This window comes from Nycticebus coucang, chromosome 18 (genome assembly GCF_027406575.1).
Source record: "Nycticebus coucang isolate mNycCou1 chromosome 18, mNycCou1.pri, whole genome shotgun sequence".
Taxonomy (NCBI): Eukaryota; Metazoa; Chordata; class Mammalia; order Primates; family Lorisidae; genus Nycticebus; species Nycticebus coucang.
Window position 1 is genome coordinate 68,684,705 of NC_069797.1, and position 25,621 is coordinate 68,710,325.

At 34.5% G+C, this 25,621-nt stretch overlaps 1 protein-coding gene and 2 pseudogenes across 3 annotated transcripts in view; 2 read left to right on the forward strand and 1 right to left on the reverse strand.

The window, feature by feature from the left end:
- ABCA5 (ATP binding cassette subfamily A member 5) overlaps positions 1 to 25,621 on the reverse strand; it is an 81,675-nt gene that overhangs the window by 50,389 nt on the left and 5,665 nt on the right. For 2 of the 3 annotated variants that reach the window (XM_053569668.1, XM_053569667.1), the window contains exons 2-11: positions 22,236 to 22,391; positions 20,860 to 21,064; positions 18,179 to 18,340; positions 16,476 to 16,564; positions 14,462 to 14,691; positions 12,310 to 12,451; positions 11,105 to 11,293; positions 9,553 to 9,700; positions 5,954 to 6,122; positions 1,622 to 1,680 (exon numbers count right to left, since the gene is read on the reverse strand). In XM_053569668.1, the coding sequence (XP_053425643.1) occupies positions 1,622 to 1,680; positions 5,954 to 6,122; positions 9,553 to 9,700; positions 11,105 to 11,293; positions 12,310 to 12,451; positions 14,462 to 14,691; positions 16,476 to 16,564; positions 18,179 to 18,340; positions 20,860 to 21,064; positions 22,236 to 22,337 (1,495 nt within the window). In that variant the 5' untranslated portion in view covers positions 22,338 to 22,391. The remainder of the gene's footprint in view (positions 1 to 1,621; positions 1,681 to 5,953; positions 6,123 to 9,552; positions 9,701 to 11,104; positions 11,294 to 12,309; positions 12,452 to 14,461; positions 14,692 to 16,475; positions 16,565 to 18,178; positions 18,341 to 20,859; positions 21,065 to 22,235; positions 22,392 to 25,621) is intronic. The other variant, XM_053569670.1, reaches the window with a different exon arrangement.
- LOC128570471 (dnaJ homolog subfamily A member 1-like) lies at positions 4,048 to 5,224 on the forward strand (annotated as a pseudogene).
- Positions 23,118 to 23,897, forward strand: LOC128570472 (heterogeneous nuclear ribonucleoproteins C1/C2-like; annotated as a pseudogene).

A 25,621-nucleotide genomic window follows, 5' to 3' on the forward strand; every position in this document is an offset into this window, starting at 1 on the left:
GACAGAAACAGTATTGGAAAATAAATGGCTGAAGATTTTTCTAAAACAGAAGACATCAAGCCACAGATTCAAGAAGCACTAAACACCCAAAGCAGAATAAATGAAAAAACAAACAAAACCCTGAAGTAAAATTATATAAAAAAAAAAACCCTAAAAATAGAAAGATCTTTAAAAACAGTCAGAGGAAAGGAAAACACAGTACCAACAACAGACTTATAATAAAACTGATAGCTCTCTTTTCAAACTAAACAATGGAAACAAGAGAATTACATTTTATATCCCTGAAAGAAAGTAACTGCCAAGATTAAAATTATACATTCACAGAAATCCTCTTCAAAATTAAAGGTGGAAGAAGATTAAAAAAAATAAAACCTGACAGAATATATCATTTACTCTCATTAAAGGAAATACTAAAAGATCTTCACGTACAAGGAAAATTATCCTAGATAGAAGATAAGAAATAATGAAGTAAATGATGAGGCAAATGTACCAGTAAATCTAAATGAACTTTTAAAAACATTATCTTTGGTTTAAAATACAAGTAGGATTAAAATACATGAAAATAAAAGTATATGAATTACAACATAGTTAAAAGTAAGGTCTTGGCCTTTTATCTGAGAAATAGTAAAGCACTAATTTATAAATCAATAATTAGTCAAAGATGTGTAACAGATAATTACTAAAAGATACATGTGTATAACTGAAAAGTAAATAAAAGGAGAATGAGAAACAGCATAATAAGAAACACCAAACTGCTTCTGGTTCAGCTAACCTTTTGGAGATAAGAGAACATAGAGAACAGAAGCAAAGCACCCCTCCCACGGCCCACTAGAGAAATGAGCAGGTTAAAAGCCATGAATATGAGGTCATACTAAAACACCCACCAGTCTCAGATAATCCTAAAGTAACGTAAGAACTCATACAGTCATTTGAAGACCTTAAGAAAGAGATTTCATGAGGGTGGAGTTCTGACTCAAGAATGTAAAACAGATACCTGCATGAGTTTCCAGCCTGTGGATCTGTCTATAAATTTTGGATTCAAGATTGCAACTTCGACTCTTGCCTGAGTTTCCAAATTGCCCTATACATTTTTGGACTGACCAGGTTCCACAGTCTCATGAAGCAATTTCTTAACATAATCCTGTCCAGCCCTACCCTCACACTTGTTCTGTGTGTGTGCATGTGTGTATTTTACTGGTTCTGAAAACTGTGACTAACACACTGCTAAACAGTCTAAAATTCATTACGAATCTCAGGACAGTTCTCTACGACAAAGAATTATCAAGACCAAAATGTCAGTAGGGCTGAGATTGAGAAATTCTTTATTAGCCTAAGAGAATGTTTTAAAAGCAACTAATACATATACACATGCATCATAATAAAATGAAAAAGATGTAGACTTTTGCAATAATTGAATATACCATCTTAGAAGATAAGAATTATTTGCTTACAACTTTGATGTTACTTTTATTACAATATTAATTATTTAAATAAATGAAAGGATCTCTAAAAGGAAGATAGAAAATTATGGTATAGAAGCTTAAATTTCCCACAAACTATGCAAATTGTTTTTGCCTTTGTAGTTTAATGCCATGGACTAAACACTAGGAAAGCTACTTACTTCTCAAAGCCTCTACATGTTCACCTTTCTTTCTGTATGTCTTCTGAATGCCATTGATTCTGAAAAACAGTTTTCTATTTTAAGCATTTTAGCAATTTATAAATGTGTGTTTACATGTACGATATTTTTCAGCAAAGCTGTCATATATTACAGGAATAATATAGAGTAACTTCCTACTAAAAGAACAAACCAAAGAAAGTTGACAATAATTAACCCTTAAACTCAGGGGTTAGAGAAGACAACCTCTCACACAGTCAAAAGTCTGCATGTAACTTTGGACTCTCCAAAAACCAAACTATGAATAGCCCTACCAATAACATAAGCAATTAACACATACTTTGTATGTTACACTGTATACTATATTCTTATAATAAAGCCAACTACAAAAAGAAAATGTTAAAATCCTAAGGAAGAGCACTGCACTATATTTATTGATACCATGAATGAACACCATCTGTTTCTGAGGTAAACTGCCTCATATGGTAGACAACAGTAGCTGCAGACCTTAATCCACAGATGAAACAAATTAACTTTTTCTTTTAATTCTATAAACTTGCTTCTTGGGAACAATTCTAGAATCACCAGAGGCACTTCCTATGGATCCTGTGGTGTTATTCAAGGTGTACTGTCCTGTGCTAAACACAACGAAAAATATACAAGAACCACAAGAGATGATTTTTTATTGCAATATGCAATTTCCTGGAGATGAACTGCTCACGAGGAGATAATCGATGACGTGCAGTGTTTTAAGCACTTTCAACAGCTGAGCTCACTCCAACAGGAGGCAACTATGAGATTACAGTAGTACAGTGTACTATAGTTAATTTTATGAAGTTATGATTGAATACTGCATGTTTCTATTTGTTTACATTTCTCATGACTGCAAATGACACCATGTATGGTTCAGTGATAGTGTCTAAGTTTTGATAAAAATTAAATTTCAATAACAGATTCGTATATTATTTTATGGCAGTAAATAATAAAGTAGACTAACATGTACATATATTTTATGTATTCATGACAAACTTCACTTTTTTTTAATTTCAGATTAAATTTTCTTTTTTTGGTATTTCTAAGCTACCTAGTTCACTTGCAAATTTTTTCAAATTATTGCAAATCTCCAAAAAATTTTCCGATATATTCATTGAAAAAAAAAATCCATGTATGACTAGACTTGTGCAGTTTAACCTCATGTTGTTTAAAGGTCAACCAAAATTATATTAAAGATGCTACAAAAGAAGGCTGGGCATGGTAGCTCACACCTATAATCCTAACACTCTGGGAGGCTGAGGCAGGTGGATCCCTTTAGCTCAGGAGTTCAAGATGAGCTTCAGCAAGAGCAAGTCCTCCTTTCTACCAAAAAAATAGAAAAACTAGCTGGGGGTGTGGCAAGCACCTGTAGTCCCAGCTACTCAAGAGTCTGAGACAAGAGGATCACTTGAATCCAAGAGTTTGAGGTAGCTGTGAGCTATGACACCATGGCACTCTATCTAAGGTGACAGAGTGAGACTTTGTCTCCAAAAAAAAAAGAAAGAAAGAATAGTATTCCTGCCTTAAGTACCATTTATTCATTCATTTTTCATGGCAAGTCAACATAAATAAAAATAAATGAAGATGGCCACGTACGGTGGCACATGTATATAGTCCATCTACTTGGGAAGCTTAGATGGGAGGACTTCTTAAGCCCAGGAGTTCAAGGTTGCAGGAAGCTATGACCGTGTCACACCACTCTAGACCCTAAGCAATATAAGAAGACCCTGACTCAAAAAAATATATAAATAAACAAGTGAAGTATTTGATTCAGGCAATTAATGGATTCCTTTTCGTCTGATTAATCAAATATTTGCTATATCAATTAAGGGAAATATAAGCCAAATTCCTTTCATGTCAACACACATTTCAAATTGTCCATACATGTGAAATGATTCCCACATTCCACCTTCAATTTTTTTACATTCTTTTTAAAAAAAAATTAATGATTTTGTTAATCACTTCAAATTTTACCCTTGACAAATCAAATCACTGGCCCACTGATTATATCTTAAATATTTTGACTCTGCTTTTATATGTTTTTAATTTAAAAAACATATTTATACTTTATAAATTTTTGCTTTTATTTATTTTCTTATTTATTTTTTAAATTTAGTACTGACTGATCTAGAAAAAATAATAATTTCTTTGGTTCTTAAAAATTAAAGTGATGTTTTAATTATGTCACAAATCCATAAAGGCCTATGAAATTAAGAGAGGATAATTTAATATGTTATATAAGACAATGTAGCAGGAATAAAATTATAAAATATTGGGAACTTTCCAGAATGCTCGGTGGGAGGCAGAGAAGTGGCGGCTGCCGAGCTGTGCACAGCCAGCTAACCGCTCCTTTCCGCTCCACTGCGTGGGCCTCTGCCCTCTCACCAGCTGTAGAAATGGTGAAAGAAACCACTTACTGTGATGCTTTGGGAGTCAAACCCAATGCCATTCATGAAGAACTGAAGAAGGCATATAGAAAACTGGCCTTGAAGTACCACCCTGATAAGAATCCAAATGAAGGCGAGAAGTTTAAACAGATTTCTCAAGCTTATGAAGTTCTCTGATGTGAAGAAAAGGGAGATAAAGGAGAAGAGGCAATTAAAGAGAGTGGAGCAGGTGGTGGCTTTGGCTCCCCCATGGACATCTTTGATGTTTTTTGGAGGAGGAGGAAGGATGCAGAAAGAAAGGAGAGGTAAAAAAGGTGGTACATCAGCTCTCAGTTACCTTAGAAGATTTATGTAATGGTGCCACAAGAAAACTGGCTCTGCAAAAGAATGCGATTTGCGACAAATGTGAAAGCCCAGGTGGTAAAAATGAGCAGTAGAGTGCTGTCCCCATTGCTGAAGTACTGGAATGCAAATAAGAATTCATCAGATAGGACCTGGAATGGTTCAAATTCAGTCTGTGTGCATAGAGTGCCAGGGCCATGGAGAACGGATCAGTCCTAAAGATAGATGTAAAAGCTGCAATGGAAGGAAGATAGTTCGAGAGAAGATGATTCTGTAAGTTCATATTAACAAAGGCATGAAAGATGGCCAGAAGATAACATTCCATGGTGAAGGAGACCAAGAACCAGGATTGGAGCCAGGAGATATTATCATTGTGTTAGATCAGAAGGACCGTGCTGTTTTCACTCGACGAGGAGAAGACCTTTGCATGTGGATGGACATAACAGCTAGATGAAGCATTGTGTGGCTTCCAAAAGCCAGTATCTACTCTTGACAACTGAACCATAGTCATCACCCCTCCTCCAGGTCAGGCTGTCAAGCATGGAATATCAAGTGTGTGCTAAATGAAGGCGTGCCAATTTATAAGGACCTTATGAAAAGGGTAGCCTAATCATCGAATTTAAGGTAAACTTCCCCTGAGAATGGCTTTCTTTCTCCTGATAAACACTGTTTGCTGGAAAAACTTCTACCAGAGAGGAAGGAAGTAGAAGAGACTGATGGAATGGATAAAGTAGAACTGGTGGACTTTGATCCAAATCAGGAAAGACGTCGCCATGACAATGGAGAAGCATGAGAGGATGGTGGACATCATCCCAGAGGTGGTAGTCAGTGTCAAACCTCTTAGTGTGCCAGTGAATAACACTCATTCTGGCATTTTACGTGCAGCAACGTATGAGTGAGGGACTGTAATCATAATATGCTCACTACTTGCTATTGTTTCTGTTTTAATATTCAACTATAGTAGTGTTTTAAAGGTTAAATGAAGAATAAATGCAAATATAAAAGCTCTGACTTTGCCCTGTATGTATGACTCTGGTGTGCAAGATGAAATTTAACACCTGTTAAATTTAATACCTGTTAAATTTAATCCCCTAGCATTTGTCAGGCCAAACCTTGTAACTGATTTCAACTGTGTAATGCTAGTTGTATGCACTGGCTTCAGTGTATGACCCTTCATTGTTAAGCTATGAAATTAAAACTCTGTATTTAACTGGCAATCAGACAAAGGAAACTTAATTTGTAAAAAAAAAAAATTATAAAATATTTATTTTGTTTTAACCTGAAAAACAGGAAAAGCTTTAAGATTAATTGTATAAACACTGGGTTTATTACTTTTAAAAATTTCTACTGAAATATAAAATTTCAAACCAAGCAACGACTTTATTCTAAGTGGTTGCAAAGAAAATAATAACATAAAAGAAAAGTAGCCCTTATTAACACCATGTTTTAATGTCATGAAGTGCCTATCAAATCTAAAATACCATACTTACGTACATCTTTAAAGTACAGGAGTTAAATGTGCTAGATTCCATCAGCAGTTCTTATACCTAAATTGCCAAAGATTGAATCATACCTTATGGCTTCTTTTCCTATAAATTCTGAAGAAACAGGCTCAATAATTTCATTTAAACTAATATTCCCATTAACATTGCCTTCTGATAACTCCTTATAATTTCTCTTGCTCTTTGACCAATATGATGGCTTCAGAAAATATAAAGATGATCTCCGTAAGCCAAATTCTCCTGAAAAATAAACATTAAAAAACTGAGTTACCATATTTAGTTTTTAAATCATAAAGGCAGTATTTGAAACACACGATGACCTACATGTAAAGTGTAGGTATAAGTCCACAATGTATATTTCCAAAGATCATGTTGTACACAATTTATCATTTTTGTCATTTAAAAATAATAAAGTCTAGGTATAAAGTGTTAAATCAATATTATATGATAAAAATCAGTTTTATTGACAAATAATTCTATTCCATATATAATTTCAGAGGTGCTAAGAGTTCACAGGGACATGAAGGTAAGTAAAGCATATTTTCTGTACTCAAGAAACTTACATCTTACTTATAGGTACAAGTATATACCAAACGACTAGAATACTAGAATGACCTTACTTGTAGGTACAAGTATATACCAAACGACTGGAATGCTACAATGACCTTACTGTAGGTACAAGTATATACCAAACGACTGGAATGCTAGAATGACCTTACTTGTAGGTACAAGTATATACCAAAGGACTGGAATGCTAGAATGACCTTACTTGTAGGTACAAGTATATACCAAACGACTGGAATGCTAGAATGACCTTACTTGTAGGTACAAGTATATACCAAAGGACTGGAATGCTAGAATGACCTTACTTGTAGGTACAAGTATATACCAAACGACTGGAATGCTAGAATGACCTTACTTGTAGGTACAAGTATATACCAAACGACTGGAATGCTAGAATGACCTTACTTGTAGGTACAAGTATATACCAAACGACTGGAATGCTAGAATGACCTTACTTGCAGGTACAAGTGTATACCAAACGACTGCAATGCTAGAATGACCTTACTTGTAGGTACAAGTATATACCAAACGACTGGAATGCTAGAATGACCTTATTTGTAGGTACAAGTATATACCAAACGACTGGAATGCTAGAATGACCTTACTTGTAGGTACAAGTATATACCAAACGACTGGAATGCTAGAATGACCTTACTTGTAGGTACAAGTATATACCAAACGACTGGAATGCTAGAATGACCTTACTGTAGGTACAAGTATATACCAAACGACTAGAATGCTAGAATGACCTTACTTGCAGGTACAAGTATATACCAAACGACTAGAATGCTAGAATGACCTTACTTGTAGGTACAAGTATATACCAAATGACTAGAATGCTAGAATGACCTTACTTGTAGGTACAAGTATATACCAAACGACTAGAATGCTAGAATGACCTTACTTGCAGGTACAAGTATATACTAAACGACTAGAATGCTACAATGACCTTACTTGCAGGTACAAGTATATACCAAACGACTAGAATGCTAGAATGACCTTACTTGTAGGTACAAGTATATACCAAACGACTAGAATGCAAGCTGACTGAGCTGAAGGCCTGAATGGTGCTGTCATAGGTGGTCTGCACACAGGCAGTGTTAAGAAAAATTGTACAGTTCATGGAGAAGACTTTAAAGAATTACGTAAGCAACAGAACAGAAAATGAGTTAGAAATGGTAGACAGTAATAAATGCCTACATAGCATGTTCTATTTTCTCCTTTCCCCACCAAAAACCTATACCCCTCCTTGTTTTTGAAATATTTATTCTTTTAGGTTAAACACGTTTTGCAGGAATCTCATCCCAATCACAGAGAAGATTCCAGTTGCTTTAAGCAGCACTTGGCATTACTCTGATGACTGTTACTGCTCTAGTCACATGCATGTGCCCAACAAGACAGAAGCCAAGGGCTTAGCTGGGAGAAGATGTTCACCCTCCATCTTCCACTGGACATGAACAAAGAAGCGTAACACCTTACTGAGTGCAGCCATGAGGAAAGCAAATCTGCCAGCCTGAAACAAAGGTGGTAAAAACAGAGACAGTGGGGCCCTGATGACAGAGTTCAGCAAGTCAACCGACTTGGAATCCATCTCATCTCCGGATTTCCTTTTAATTGAGAGAGTTAATTTCTCCTTGTTTAAGCCAATTAGAAAGGTTTTTTTTATTAAGAGTAGCTGAAAACAATCTAGCTGATACACTGAAGATAACTTTAAAAGGGTAAATAAGATTGTATAGATGGATATCAAGTATAACAAGGATGATGAGGACAAGAAAAGATTACATATATAAAAAGTGCTATGGAGGACATTAATACATAAAGAGTTTCTATTTGATTCATCAGAATATGCCCAGCAAGGTTTTTGACTAGGTAATAAATGTGATTTTATAAACTGGTGAAGCACTTAGACAAACTTGAGGTTGACAGCTAGACAGAGACACCACAATGGTCTAGACTAGTGCTGCACAATACAGCTTACCGCAATGATGAAAATGAATGAAAATGTTACCTATATTGTGCAATGTGGTAACTAATAGCCACATGTGGCCACTGAGCACTTGGAATGGGTCTTGTGCTACTAAGGAAATGAACTGTTAATTTGTTTAATTTCAATTAATTTAAATTTTAAAAAGCACATGTGGCCAGTAGTTATCATATAAGACAGTACCAGTACATAGCACAGACAAGAGTAATGAAGAACTCAAGGGGAGAAAAAAAGGTGTTGGATATTTAGTATTACTACTGAATCTAAGTGAATGGCTATTTTAGCCATAGATGCAGGACAGGAGATGAGGGGAATAAGAGGAGTTTCATTATTACCTCATAGTTTTGGACCTTCCAGGGTAAAATAAAATACTTTATTTTAAAAAGACTGACATAAAAAAGACCAAGTTAAGAAGGTCAGCTACAAACCTACATCTTTTAAAACAAATTGCGCTCCACCCAAAGGTTTACTGCAGCATAATTTATAATTCCAAAGATATGAAATCAACGTGTCTAGCAAATGAAGAGTGGATAAAGAAAATGTAGTATTAAAAAAAAGAAGAAAATGTGAACATTATTCAAGAACGAAAGAATGTCTTTCACAGCAACTTGGATAAAACTAGAGACTATTACACTAAGGCATCTCAGAAATGGAAGAACAAGTATCACATGTTCTCACTTATAAGTGGAAGCTTAATGGGGGTATACGTAGTATACGATTATAAAGTGGTGTAATGAACACTGAAAAGTAAGAAAGAAGGAGAATGGGAGAGGAGTAGGGATAAAAATATACCCATTGGGTACAATGTACAGTATTCTTGCGACAGGTACACTAAAAGTCGTTAAGTTCAGCATTATACCATTCATCTATATAACAAAAACCACTTGTACCCCCCAAATCTACTGAAATTAAAAGAAAGCAAAAAAACCTGATCTCTGTTACACAAGCTTCCTATGTTCACTAGTGGCTAAGGCCAAAGATACAAACTATACTTATTTAAATATAAATGAAAAGTTATAACAATGAATATGGCTTAGAAAAAAATTAAAATTAAGTTGACTATAGGTAGGTAAAAAAAACCCTAAAAATGTTTAAAGTAAAATTCAATAAGCACCCATTTACCTGGAATGACTTGATCAAGATAGATAGCCAAAAGGACATAGAATATACTATCAAGGGCTAGCAAGATAATAGTAATAATTAGAGGATATGGGCCTTCAGTCAAATTCGAAAATAAAGCACCTTTATTAAAATCTTCTAAATACATGACCTGAAAAATAGAAATATCAGCTTTATTACATAAAAATGATAAAAAAGCAAACAAAAACTATTCATTATATCCAGAGTAACAGTAACTAAGCCAGACCTTTTAATAAATTATATAGTTTATCAAATCAATAATACAAATTTATAAGGAAAATATTAAAGACTTTACCCAAATATAAGCTTACCACAGTTCTTTCAATAATGTTTTCAATGCTGTGCTCTAAACTAGGATACATCTACTCTGGTGGCACTTATTCTAATGCAAGTTATCAAATGAAATAAAAGTAAAGTATGATAATGATAATAAGTAATGCAAACAAAAAGGTTATGGTCTGTTTTGGAAATCAAATAAATCAAGTAAAATAAAATTATGTTTAGTATCTTTCTAGTACTGAAAAGGTAAAAAAGGTATTTTGATTAATGCATATTAATATAATCAAAAGACATTTTGATTATGGTAAAAGTATTCATAGTGAGTATATGTGACAGAGTAGAAAGAGAAATGTACCAGAGGTTGAAGCTTCTTTTAGGTACCAGCCCTGCCATTAAATGAATACAATTTTTTTTTTTTTTTGAGACACTGTCATAGTTTATAGCAACCTCAAACACCTGGGCTCAAGCAATCCTGCTGCTTCAACCTCCCAAATAGCTGGGATTATAGGCAACCACCACCACGTCTGGCTAATTTTTTCTATTTTTAGTAAAGACTGGGTCTTGTTCTTGCTCAGGCTGATCTTGAACTCCTGAGCTCAAACAATCGTCCTGTGCCTCAGCCTCCGAGAAGTACTAGGATTATAGGCATGAGCCACTGAGCCTGGCCATGCCAGGCTTTCTTCTGAGATAATCTACAAGTGGTAGTAATGTAACCAAGCCATAGAGCAATCAGGATTACCTGACATTTATACCAATGACTCTAATAGAGTTTTTGCAGTGACATAGACTAAGGAGATATAAGTAAAAAACAAAGAACTTATTAATAGAACATTTAACTGAAAACTTAAAATTGGAAAAAATATAAATAGGCTGGGAGCCGTGGGTCATGCCTGTAATACTAGCACTCTGGGAGGCCAAGACGGGTGGATTGCTTGAGCTCTGGAGTTCAAGACCAACCTAAAAACAGTCAGATGTTGTAGTAGGTACCTGTGGTCCCAGCTACTTAAACCCAAGAGTTTGAAGTTGCTGTGAACTATGAGGATACGACAGACAGCATTCTACCCAGGGCAGGCAACAAGGTGAGACTTTGGCTCAAAATAAAAGAATACACACACACACATATATAAAAATAAAACTAGATGATAAAATGTACATCAATACTCAAAAATCATTTCTTTTTCATGCTGAAATTTTAAAATAATATTTTACACATCAAAGAAAAATTTAGTGAATGCAAGATTAACATGTTACCTACCTGTGCAATACCAATCAAAAAAGTACATTGACAGAAAGGGCTGAAAAGCCATACTAATGATTTGGGAAAACTTTCCATAAGGATTATTAAAAGACCAATAAATCCAAACGCCACAGTGACAAGAAATTCAACTATGCCCACATGCCTTGATTTTTTGAAAAGAGGTGTCAGCATTAAAGCAAAAAATACCTATAAAGTATAAATATTCAGGTTAATATATTGTTCATATCACTGGCATGAAAACAAAATTAAACTCTGTCTATAAAAGAACATGCTACTTTCATTGAAAAATACATTAATTAAAATGTAACTATAATTTCAGTGTCTAAATACTATGGTATTTTATTTTCATATAAATAGTGATATACATTTTAAAAAATTAAACTAGCAAATACTAAAGACGGCATCTTATTAATGTATCTGTATCATAGGTAAACATAACCACCTCTACAATACAAAAGCCAGACAGTGATGTGTTTCTGCAGTTACATGTGTAAAATAAGTGAACAAACCAATAAATTAACAAACTTTTAAATACCAGACACATCTTTAAAACTTAATATGTTGATATTATACAAAACCAGTAAAAAAAAATACAGGCAATTGTATGTAGAACTACATGAGTTACTTAAATTTATCATTGCAAAGAGCAGAAAGAGTGTCAAAATATTTAACAACTGGACAATAAACGGAATGGAAACTAAAACCACTACAAAAACTGGTCACTGAAATCCAGCAGTCAGCCAAATCTACCAAATTAATACCAAGCCTGGTAAAGAACTACATTAACAAAGACACAGTTTAAAAATCATCATCCTATGGCATAAATTAACTTCAAACTTTCAGGATTTCCTGAAGAAAAAGGAAATAGTCTAGTACAAGACAATTTTAATTACATACATGGTTACATAAAAATGAAAGATTCAGAGGAATTGTATGTGAAAAACATTATGTGGAAAAAAATTAAATGTAGTACACAGCTATGACTTAACAATAAAAATAAATAAATTAAAAAAAAATTAAATGTAACTGAGACTGTTCTGTAACTTTCCTAAGAATATAACATGCTACATCATTTATCACTAAGTCATTTATCAATAACCGGGAAACAATTTATTACTACAAGTAAACCAAAGAGAAAGACTTTGCTGTATTATCAAATATTTTGAAAGTTCTTTATTTCCATTTCAATTTAAAATACTTACAGATGACAATCCATATAGGAAAAAAAGTAGAAATATTACAATGCTGCTACTTTGAGGGAACAGCAAAGAAGCTGTTGCAACAACTGCCATAAGAAGGGACATAAGAAAAATCAAACTTGTATACAGGAGAACCCAGGAAAGCCTAAAATGAGAACACAAATACGTTTATGGTCATGTATAGACTTTAACAGTTAAAAAATCATTTTAAACGAAATTTCATATTTATCTTAGCCATTTTAGTCTTACAATTGAGTCAACCTATTCATTTCTGTGTATGCTTGTGTACTGAAAATTAATACTCTAATTAAAACACAGCATTAGTTAAGTGATAGATGAAAGTGTAATCTCATATATAGATAAAATAAGTGAGTACTGTCCAAAGAATCAAAAAAGCTATAAAATTAATAGCAATTTATGCTTACTTAATTTATTTATTTTTTTTTTTTTTAAGAAACAGAGCCTGGTTCTGTTTTCCAGGACCTTGTTCTGTTGTGGCGTGATCACAGTTCAATGAAGCCTTAACCTTCTGGGCTCAAGCAATCCTCCTGCCTCAGCCTCCCAAAAGAATCTAATCTAGGATGACAGGTGCATGCCAGGACACCCAAGGAATTTTCTTCCCATGATTAATTTAAATCTAATAATCTCAAAATTTCAACAATGCATAACACCTTGAATTTTCTTAAAATACAGACTTTAATGAACCAGTGTAATAAATTTCTTTATGGTATGTCTTGCAATTAAACCTCTAATGACTTTTGTAAAGCATACACAATAAAGGCTACCTCACTGATCAATGACATAATTACATTTACACGATGTGAGAGCCACAAGATCAACAATGGATGCATTATTTTTACTCAAGATTTCTCTTGAAATCAAAGCTCAAGGGAACTGATACAGTATTAGTTTCATTTTACATTTTTTTTGAGTTAATACCGCATGACTGAATGCATGTTGTCATACAACAACTGAGTTAAGGCCAAATGGTAGCAAAATTACCAGAATTTAATCCATTATTTTACAGAGGCGAACTGGGCACTAAGAGAACAATGTGACTAAGTTTATCCAGCTACTTTTTCTCTACAAAATACCTCAATAACTCAATGTATCTTAAATACAATGACTTCTAAAATAACAAATTAAGGAAAAAAATTTGTAAAACAGACGATAATATTAATTCATATGCATAGTATTAACTTAACACCAAAATGAGCTTTAAAATTTTTCTTATTACATAGTGGGAAGAATAAGGAAAATGCACTCATATTTATAAAACATGCATATCTCTATAAAGTTATGATTAAAATGCCAATACATTCTTGTGTGAAAACATCTTTTTAAAATTTGTTTCTCTAGGCTTGGCGCCTATAGCTCAGTGGCTAGAGCACCGGCCACATACACTGGAGCTGGCGGGTACAAACCTAGTCCAGGCCTGCCAAACAATAACAACTACAACCAAAAAATAGCCAGGCATTGTAGCGGGTGCCTGTAGTCCCAGCTACTTGGGAGACTGAGACAAGAGAATCACTTAAGCCCAAGAGTTTGAGATTGCTGTGAGCTGTGATGCCACAGCACTCTATCAAAGGAGACATAGTGAGACTCTTGTCTCAAAAAAAAAATTTTAATTAAATTTAAAAAAAATTTTCTCTATTAAACATTTGCATTTTCTTCATCTTAATTCACCAAAATAACTAAAATTTAACAAAGAAAAGAAAAAAGTCAACATACTGCATATATGAACATATTATGAACTGGAATTACTTTAACTAAATTTTTAATATCAAATATGTGCTGAAATGTTAGGAGAGGATTCTAACAAGCAATTTCTAACTTTTCAAGATTTCATATTTTCTGTTTTCTAAAATACACAATACATGGAGCATGTCTCATGGATTCAAACAAAATCTGAAATAAAACTTAAACATGTATTGTCGATACAAACTTGCCAAATTCTTCTTCCCTTATGTTAAAACAAGCCACTAAGTTGTTGAAAGCTTACTGACTAGTCCAAATTCCAAGACAAAGGCAATCATCATAAAAAACAGAATCAGCAACTCATGAAGCTGGGTAAATATCAAAATTACAATCCTGAAAATGTGTATATTTAATAAAACTTTTAATTATACTAAGTATTAAATTTTTAATAACATACCAAAAGGCAGTGTCATGAAGTCCCATTATCTTTAAAAATTCTTTTATTTTTTTTTCTTTTTCTGCTACAATATGAATTGCCAAGAAGTACCCAAAAGGTGAAAATGCTATAACTAGGTATATTAAAATTACTCCTCGGGGGAAGGTATCTATTTCTACAACAGCAGTTTCTCCCATAATAACAGCTTTAGTTGACTCCAGCTCCTTCCAAAGAGAAACATTGGTCTTCAACTACAATTAAAAAATGTAAATACATTAAATTAACTCAGTTCTCAGAGTAACCTCTAATAAAATGTGACATTTATACTCCCAAATATACTCAGTAACATATTACAAACATACTCTTCAAAAAGCTATACACTTGAAATAAAGTGAGTGACCCCAATATCATGACACAGAACAGAATGCTGTTTTTAATTCATTCTGAAAGCATACAACAAAGTTTAAAGTTGGTGAGTATACAAACTTCGATTAAATAATTTGTCAAAGAAAATAAAATTGCACAATTATCTTAATCTGATAATTATGTACATTTTTTTCTCTTTTTTTGAGACAGAATCTCACTTTGTCACCCTCCATAGTGTGCTGTGACATCATAGCTCACACTCCTGGGCTTAAGTGATCTCTTGCCTCAGCTTTCCAAATAGCTAGGACTACAAGCACCTACCACAATGCCACCTACCACAATGCCCAGCTATTTTTAGAGACGAGGTCTCACTCTGGCTCAGGCTGGTCTGGAACCTGTGAGCACAGGCAATCCACCCACCTTGGCCTCCCAAATGCTAGGATTACAGTCATGCACCACCGTGCCTGGCCCAAATATGGTAATTATATGCATCTTAATAAAAGTATACATGTTCAAAATTGAGGCATTTAGAAATGATTATTAGTGCCATCATTCCTTTGATTATTTCAAAAATGTTCCACTGCTTTAAAATCTATACATGCAGCAGATATAGACAAAAAATAAAACTATCTGTGGCATGTGGTATTCCTAATATCCATCCTGCCTATTCATCCAGTATGGTCTGGTAGGCTGATGGCTAAAGTCTTTGTCTAAAACACAAATAGGTGCTAAAAAATCATCAATGTGGGCGGTGCCTGTGGCTCAGTCGGTAAGGCACCGGCCCCATATACCAAAGGTGGCGGGTTCAAACCCGGCCCCAGCTGAACTGCAACCAAAAAAAAAAAAAAAATAGCCGGGCGTTGTGGCAGGTGCCTGTAGTCTCAGCTACTCGGGAGGCTGAGGCAAGAGAATCACTTAAGCCCAGGAGTTGGAGGTTGCTGTGAGCTGTGTGATGCGACAGCACTCTACCGAGGGTCATAAAGTGAGACTCTGTCTCTACAAAAAAAAAAAAAAAAATCATCAATGTGATACATCTCACATTTCATTATCTTTATCTTAAATTTCTTTACTACTAAATTTGCATACTATTACATATCCTTAATACATTTACACTATAAGAGTTTGTAAGACAATTAATTCTACATGCATCATCTCTTTTGGTTATTAGGAATGCTGTCACGTGAAGAATTATCATTGTAGTCATTTTACTACATAGCAGTCTAACAACTAAAAGACACAGAACTCCTGTTCAGTCTTGATTCTAATTCTATCACTACTCATACATAGTCTGACCATATATAGTTTAGTAGAAAAGAATGTTAATATCCATTTTTGAAATTACAGTATTTTGAAGCACAGTAAATTTCAATAAGAAAAACCAAATAGAAAAAGAAGGCAGATACATAAGGAACATGGAAGAATGAAATGTTCAATTTGAAGAGTCAGAATTGATCTTACTACAGTCCAGCCCAGACACAAAATGAAGACCCTTCAAAATAAATTTCATGAAAATGTAACTTATCTTTTTTCTTAAAGAAATTGTAATAAGTTATGTATTTTAATATATTTTGTACATATTTTATACATTTGACACCAAACTAAATCTTACTGTAAAGCATTAGGAAATAATTATTAAAATAAGGTTTGGTTTTTGGTTTTTTTCCTTTACCTGTATAATGGCAGCATCGATGGATGCTTGTAAAACTGTAAACCCTGAGGACCAGTACTGAGCAGCTTCACATGACTTTGAACAGCCAGCTATAGGGAGAAAAATGAGAGACCTGAGATTTTATGCAACATGCAAGTGCATTTTTGTAGAAATAACATATGAATTACCGAAGTAATGTAATTAATCAACCTCTATAGGATAAAAGAAAATAAGCTAAGCTTTTGCCCTTTGAAGGCAAACAATATCCATCACATTATTGTTTATTTGAAATTTTTAAATAAAATGGTTACGTGTTACAATATTGAACGGTAAATAAATAAAAAATGTAAAGATAGAAACTTTTTTTTGGGGGGGGGAAACAGTAAGTCTTACTTTGATACCTTTGGTAGAATGCCATAGCGGCATAGCTAGTTTTTTGGGGGAGGGGGTTCCTATTTTTAGTAGAGACTAGTCTCACTCTTGCTCAGGCTAGTCTCTAACTCCTGAGTTCAAGCAATACTACCTAGCCTTCTAGACTGCCAGGATTACAGCTGTGAGCCACCACTCCAGGCCAGAAAGAAATTAATTATAGGCATAGTGACAGTAAGTTCCCTTTCTGTTTTAAGGTAAGTCATTCTATAATGACTTAGCTTCAGACTACTTCCAGATGCAAAGAAAAGTCAAGGTTAAGCAAACAAAAAAAAAGAATTTTCAGTATGGGCTATTTGGAATCAAGTCACAAATTCAGTATTTCTCACAGTGACTTTAATAATGTTCAATAAATGTTTGTGATGGATAATATTTCTTCACAGGTTTACTAACTGAAGGCTTTCCATGTTTCTGAAAACTTATTAAGTTCATTAGTGAAAGACCTTGACTTTTTTTTTTTTGAGACAGAGTATCCCTCTGTGGCCTTGGGTAGAGTCTGTGGCGTCACAGAAACCTCAAACTCTTGGGCTCAAGTGATCCTCCCGCCTCAGCCTCCAAAGTAGCTGGGACTACAGGTACCTGCCACAATACCCAGTTTGTTTTTTTCCTTTTTTAACAGAGATTGGGGGTCTCACTCTTGCTCAGGAACTCGAACTCGATCTCGAACTCCTGAACTCAAGTAATCCACCTACACTGGCCTCTCAAAGTGCTGACTATAGGCACGAGCCACTGCACCAGGCCCTGAGAAGACCCTCAGATTTTAAAGATTTGTACCATACCATAAATGAAAACAATTACATGGCAACAAATATAGATATTTAGAAACAGAAATTTAATTCAAAATACAATTTTGCTTGGGCAGCGCCTGTGGCTCAAAGGGGTGGGGCACCAGCCCCATATGCCGGAGGCAGCGGGTTCAAGCCCAGCCACGGCCAAAAACTGCAAAAAAAAAAAAAAAAAAATACAATTTGCCTTATGCTATCATAATATGTCAACATACTGAATTTAAATTGTTATATAAATATACTTTATATATATTAGACATAGATAGATATTTATCTAATCATAAATACTTTTATGCTATATTTGACATAAATTTATGATTAGATAAATATCTATCTATATCTAATATATATAAAGTATATTTATATAACAATTTAAATTCAGTTTCTCATCTGAACAAAAAGTAAATTTTAAAATGTCAATGTTGGACTACATCAAATTTTGCATTTGACCTCTAAGTAGCAAAGATAGGAATTTAATTGATCTTCAATAGTTTATTTAGGGCAATTTACCTCTTGAATCCATATAAATGGAAGATACTGGAATCATATCAGGAAAAAAACGGAGTTCGTAGGACATAAAGTCTTTGAAAACCACACCTACAAAGTTGCTAGACTTAGAATGACTGGATGCCAGCATTTCTTTTTCATTTGTATATTCTTCAGTAATTATGACTGCAAAATATTTTAAAATGTGGTTAAGTCAAAAATTAAAATAGCTTACTATAATATAGATCAAAATTACTGTTATTTTTGATGAATGGAATAGTTCGTAAGTACTTTTATTCTCTAATAATGAAGATAGCTCTTCCAAGAAAATACTAAGTAACATAATAAAATAGTATAATTTTATAGACTATTTAGCTATCATTTGGTTACAGAAGTTATGTATCAGTGTAATACTTAAATCAGAGGTTCTCAACTTGTGGGCCGCGACCCACAGGAACTGTATTAAAGGGCCGCGGCATTAGGAAGGTTGAGAACCACTGACTTAAGTCATGAAAATAATAAAGTATAGTAGAAAACAGTATACAGAATTTATGTTTCATCAAAAGACTGCTATTTCTCAGAACTTCAATGAACTGTACTAAACACTAATACTGAATACTTTTGATATCATCCTTTCTCATCTCTTTAAAATCCACGGACCAAAAGGCTTATTTTCACACAGACTCCCAAATTTAAACTAAGATTTCAGGCAGTAATGAAATTATAAAAATAATAAATAATTCAGTTTATTTGCTATCTTAAATAATTTCTTAATAAATGAATGGATATTTTAAGTATTTCTTCTAATGAAGAAAATTCCTTAATGTTTCTCAAAACTAAGCTTTTTTTTGTTTTGTTTTTTTGACATAGAGTCTCACTCTGTTGCCCAAGACAGAGTGCCATGGTCTCAATCCAGCTCACGGTAACCTCAAACTCCTGGGCTCAAGCAATCCTCCTGTCCTTCCTCAGTCTCCCAAATAGCTGGGACTACAGATGCACACCTACATGCCCAACTAATTTATCTATTTTTAGTAGAGACAGTGTCTTGCTTTGTTCAGGTAGTCTGGAACTCCTGATCTCAAGGGATTTTCCTGCCTGCCTCCCAGAGTGCTAAGATCACAGGTGTGAGTCACCATACCTACCCATAGTAACTATGACACAACTCTACTTTGAACAAAAACTGTCACTTAAATCCAGTATTGGATTCCTTTCTTAGAAGATATGTGCAGAAAATATTATAATCATTCTTTCACATCAGATAAGACCAACTTTTAAACATTTTATAGTTTTGTTACAGAAGCTTTAGAACACATGATGAAATGGAAAGGATGATGTATTAGAACTTAACTTCAACATTCATTAGCCAGGTAAGCAATTTAATTCTCCGAACTTTAGTGTTCTCGTGCATAATACCCAGCTAATCACTCTGGGTTGTTGTGAAGACCAAGTGAAGTAACAACTATGAAAATTCTTTGTAAATTATAAAGTATTACTTAAAAGCTAATGTGATTTTCCAGACCTTTAAGGTGGAGATTGAACTCTAGGGCTGACCTAAATGGAGGGCGTGTTAGTTCAACATCCTACCAGTCATGTTATCACCTATGTCTCTACACTGTATAACCCACTTTCAGATAGTTCTGTTGTTAAAGACAGAACTTTTTAAAAAAAAACTTCATATATTCCAACTATTTTTGTATCTTAATACACACTGCCTTGCATTTCTTTATACCCTGTAGACCCTTTCCTCCTACTCAGAACTACCAATGAATTTCACTCTAATCGTTTTTTTTTTAAGCATGCACGCTAAAGTCTTATGGCAGCCCATCCTACATGTGCTTAACATGATGTACCAACAAGCATATAATACACCCATAAGCTACATGTCCATTAAAAATATTAAATAGAAATAACTGAGAAAGAAACATGGAAAATGTTATTTGGCTCCTGACTATATAACTACCATCTTCCATTTAGTGTTGTACTATACGATAATATGATAACACATAGAAGTTAATTACTACTACCCTACATGACAGAATGATAATTTTGAATTCTGTTATTTAATCATTAATAGCGTAATCATTTTCGTCACTTCCTCCAGTTCTAGTTTCGGTTTACCTCGTAGCCACTTCAGGCTCACAGGCCCCTCACTGCTTACAGCACTTTCTAGTCCATTTCTTTGTGACAACTGCACACTAAGGAAAGCAGACTTAGGGACTTTGCCATGGCCGAAGTCTCCACTGGTAGGCACTACTTCAACTTATAACATCATCTCCATAAAGAAGTAGGGCAAGCTGAAAACATTACTGCTTTATAGTCATATTTTATTATATATTTCTAGCTTCTTTATTTTTATGTAAGAGTCAGAATCAAAATGAGATAATCCAAATCAAAATGAGATAATCCATCAAATCTTTTACTCTATACAAATATACTTAAACTATTCTGAAAAAGATCTAAGAATTAAATATAAACTATAAATATAAATAAAATATGCTTCTTGTAACCAAGAATATAAAATTCATGTTTCAGAAGAAACAAACATAAGGCAACAGAATTAAATAACTTTAATACTTTTGTAAACCTACACGCTGGTGGAGAAGCACATCTGTAAGTATTTAAGACTATTTACTAAGTAAAGCAAGCTGATAAATATTGAAAAGGCTTCATGTTATAAATAGAATATGTATACAAGCTCACAATACCATCAGGAAGGTGATCAGTAGACACTTTCTGCATGATGCTGCTTGTTATATCAGTCACTGGAGTATATCCAAGAATTAGGTTAGAGAGGATAAATTTGTCCATAGGATTAAGTTCTACATTAGGCACTTCTTCATATTTCTTATTTGGATGCATCATACTAATTAATATTAACCAAAATAAAAAAAATAGCGGAAAAAGAATTTCCTATAATAAAAGAAACAAAATGATTACAAAGTATAACAATTGCAGCAAAAATCATTAAGATTTCTATGCAAATAATGTAACTAATGCTAAGGAAAAAGATGAGAAAATTGGTTATCTGAGATAAAAAACTAAAAGCAAATTATCTCAAAATAATTATTATTTTGAGTATCTCACCAAACCCAACAGGCATATTAGATAATTTTTCCTTTGTGTTCAGTTTTACATTTCCAGAATCAATATCAAAAGTAGTATTTAAACATCTTATTGATATAAAACGTAGATTTACTCATATAATTTTAAAGCAACTTACCAAATATCCCTATAGAAATCACCATAAAAATATCTTTATTCAGCTCAGTCTTGAATCAGAAATCGTACTTTAATTATACCTATATTTATACTATTAAAACCATGAAGATGAACAATATATTTCCATCCTTTAAAATTATTACTAGCTAGTTAGCTAGAGTTCTTTTACCTTTTTTTTCTCTTTTTTTTGGGACAGAGTCTCATTTTGTCACCCTCTGTAGACTGCTATGGCATCATAGCTCACAGCAACCTCAAACTCCTGGGCTCAAGTGATTCTCTTGCCTTAGTTGCCTAAGTAGCTGGGACTACAGGCACCCACCACAACGCCCGGCTATATTTTAGAGACAGGGTCTTGCTCTTGCTCAGGCTGGTCTTGAATCTGTTGAGTTCAAGGTAATCCACCCACCTCAGCCTCCCAGAGTACAAAGATTATAGGCATGAACCACCGTGCCCAGCCGAGTGCTTTTTACCTTTAAAAGTAATGTATGCTATGATATGATTTTAGTCTAGAGTCTATAAAATAGGAGCTGTGGAAAATAAAATCAAGAATAATGTTCCACAAAGTTATTGTGGAATAGTAGTCCATGAAACAGAAAATCCATGCCTAAAGGTTCAAAATTAAGCACTGGTGTTAGAGAAATCAACAAAATGCAAGAATCATTATTAAAATTTTTAACATTTAGAAAGCATCAGGTAATTCAGTTATTTTTCTGTGACTAAGTTTTATTTTATAAGCAAAGAGAACAAAATAAATAAAATTATGTTAAAAATACATTTAGCAGAATACATCATCTCTTAAAGACATAAGAGGTCAAAGCAAAATTAACCTCAACAAAGCATAAGAGAAAGCCATTTAACTTACCTGAACACTACTTTTTTTAGTTCTGCATTTAATTAGGTAATTCTTTAGTAGGAGTGTTCTAGTCTGTCTCCAAACTCCCACCTCCCTAATTGCAGTGGCCATGTTTTCTCTATCCTCTCCCCTGGACAGAATGCATGCAGCAGCAATTTGAAGACTCTGAAAAGTAAATAGCAGTATGTGTAACAGGGAAGAAAGACCAGAATTTGAAATACTGCCAAACCAGCAGTTAAGTTTACTTTTATTTCTCCTTTGATACCCCTTAAACTAGCCACACTGAGAGCTCCAGAAAAAGCCTTCTATTTCTGGATTGCAGAAAAGGGAAGTCTTTGTAATTAATAATTTTTTTTTCTTTCCTGAATTCTCTTACGTCCCCATCTCAAGCAATCCTACGGTGGCAGTGCCAGATAAAAGGCTAGTGCAGTCAAAATTCTAAGGTAGGAGACTCTTCCTCTCCAGTCAAAGAAGCTATGGTTCCAAAAGGATGGGGCCAATCCTCACTGCTTTTCTTCTCTACCTTCTGCCACTGAACCCTGGATGTGGTGGTTGCAGGTGCAGGAGTGGACAGCATAATATATTGAGCAAATAAATCTTAGTTTTCTGACTGGAGAATAGGCAAAGCAGCTGCTAGGAAACAAAGTAGCAGGGAGATTAAATAAAAAGAATATCTGAAGAAAGCACATCAAAAAATTATTTATTGGCCATTTTGTGAAGAGACAAAGACTCAGAAGTTGCAGGCACGTTGTCAATCTCCAGCAGTACCCGGCTTCTCCCCATAGAACCCAGGAGTAGGAGACAGAATCAAATCTTTTCTCCCTCCCACCTCCTGTGCGTTTTTTTGATCTTCAGCTACATTTTTTCACTTTGTGAAGAACCTCATCAAACACAATGGCTAGCAATGTTACCAAAAAGACAGACCCTCGCTCCATGAACTCCTGTGTATTCACTGGGAATCTGAACTGGGAATACAATATTCATTGTACATTAATGAGAGAAACGCTCAGGCTGCTGTAGCAGGAGAGGATGGCAGAATGACTGCTGGCCAAATTTTAGATATTAACCTGGCTGCAGAGTCAAAAGTGATTCGAGGAAAAGCAGGAGACGTACAGTTCCTCTTGTGACTTGGACTATGACTTTCAACGGGATTATTCTGACATGATGTACAGAGTTACCCAGCCCGTGTTCCTCCTCCTCGTACTGCTCAGGCTGTGGTGCCCTCAAAACACCAGCGTGTGTCAGGAAACACCTCACGAAGGGGAAAAGTGGCTTCAATTCTAAGAATGGACAGCAACGTTCTTCTTCCAAGTCTGGGAAGTTGAAAGGAGATGACCTTCAGGCCATTAAGAAGGAATTGACCCAGATAAAACAAAAAGTAGATTCTTTCTGGAAAAAAACTGAAAAGGAGCAGAGCAAATAAGCAGTAGTAGAGATGAAGAATGATAAGTCAGAAGAGGAGCAGAGCAGCAGCTCCCTGAAGAAAGATGAGTCCAATGTGAAGATGGAGTCTGAGGGGTGCAGAAGACTCTGCTGAGGAGGGGGACCTGCTGGATGATGACGATAATGAAGATGGGGGATGACCAGCTGGAGTTGATCAAGGATGATGAAAAAGAGGCTGAGGAAGGAGAGGATGACAGAGACAGCACCAATGGCGAGGATGACTCTTAAGCACATAGTAGGGTTTAGAAATCTCATCCCATTCTTTCTTTACCTAGGCGCCTGTCTAAATCAAAATTTTTACCAGGTGCTCTCCCCCTAGTGTCTTTCGCACTGTTCTCCCCACGCTCCCCACCTTGCCCAGGTCAGATTGCCCTGCACCTAGTCCTACTTTCCCTTCCTTTGATGCTCCTAGTAGTTTTGTTAAGTCTTACCCTGCAATGGTTTGCTTTTAATTTTGATACTTCTTTATGATTTAACAATAAAAAGGATGTATGTTTTTTAAATTTTCAAAAGGTTATTTATTTGCTCATAAACTAACTCCCAAACTGGGCATATATGAATCTAATCCTTTCTGTATAACAAAGAATTAAGGAACTGAACTAACAGACAGACCCCAGCCAAGATCCAGACCGGTCACTGAGTGGCATACCCAGGACTGCACTGCAAAGGCTTTTGAAAAATAAATTAAAATTAAAACTACAGTTCAAAGAATATGTGTAGAAACCTTTAGTCTGAATCTAACTAGTTGACAGCCTACTAAAAGAAATTATCAAAGTTTTCCATAAAACTAAACAAATCTCAAATTCTCACACAATCCAAATTAGTTGGCAAATAAAATACGTAGAAAATAGCAACTCTACTAAGAAAACAAAATCACTGATGCCAAGGGCGGTGCCTGTAGCTCAGTGGGTAGGGTGCCGGCCACATGCACTAAGGCTGGTGAGTTTGAACCGGGCCTGGGGCCAGCCAAACATCAATAACAACTGCAACAAGAAAATAGCCAGGTGTTGTGGCAGACGCCTGTAGTCCCAGCTACTTGGGAGGCTGAGGCAAGAGAATAGCTTAAGCCCAAGAGTTTGAGGTTTCTTTGAGCTGTGATGCATGGTACTCTACCCAGGGTGACATAGTGAGACTCTGTCTCAAAAAAATAAAAAACAAAAACAAAAAACACTGATGCCAACGTTGAAATGATACAGAAACTGGAATTATCTGACAAAAATTTTAAAGCAGCTATTTAAAGAGTGCCTCAGCAAGCAGTACTAAGTAATCTTGAAAGCAATGAAAAATATAGCAAAGAAACAAAATGTAAAGTAGAACCAAATGAAAATTTTAAAACAGAAAAGCACCATAACAAAATAACAAGTAAATAAATAAATAAATAGAACTGAGCCTCAAAAGCAGAATGGAGACAAGAGAAAAAGAGTCAGTAAACCTAAAGATTGATCAATAGACCTTATTCAATCTGAAAATCAGAGAGAACAAAGATTTTAGATTTTTAAAAAATTAACAGCAACTGAGAAAACCTTGGCACAGTAACAAAAGGTCTAATTTTCATATTTATCAGATTTTAAAAAGTGAAGGAAAAAGTGTTATTGCTAAAAAATATTTAAAGACTTAATAGCTGAGAACTTCCCAAATTAGGCAAGAGATATAAACCTACAGGTTTTAAGAAACCCATACATATCAGAATTAAACTGCTATAATTAAACACAATAAAAATTTTTGAAAGCAAACAGAGAAAAATGATGCATTATCTATAGGCGAACAATGATTTGAATGAGATTTCTCAAAAGAAACTCTGTGGAGGAAATGGAATGCTCACACACTGCTGATGGTAAACCAAATGGTTCAGATGCTGAGAAAAACAATTTGGTGGCTCCTCAAAAAGTTAAAGGTAGAATTACCACATGGCCTCACAATTCACTTCTAGGGATAGGTCCAAAAGAAATGGA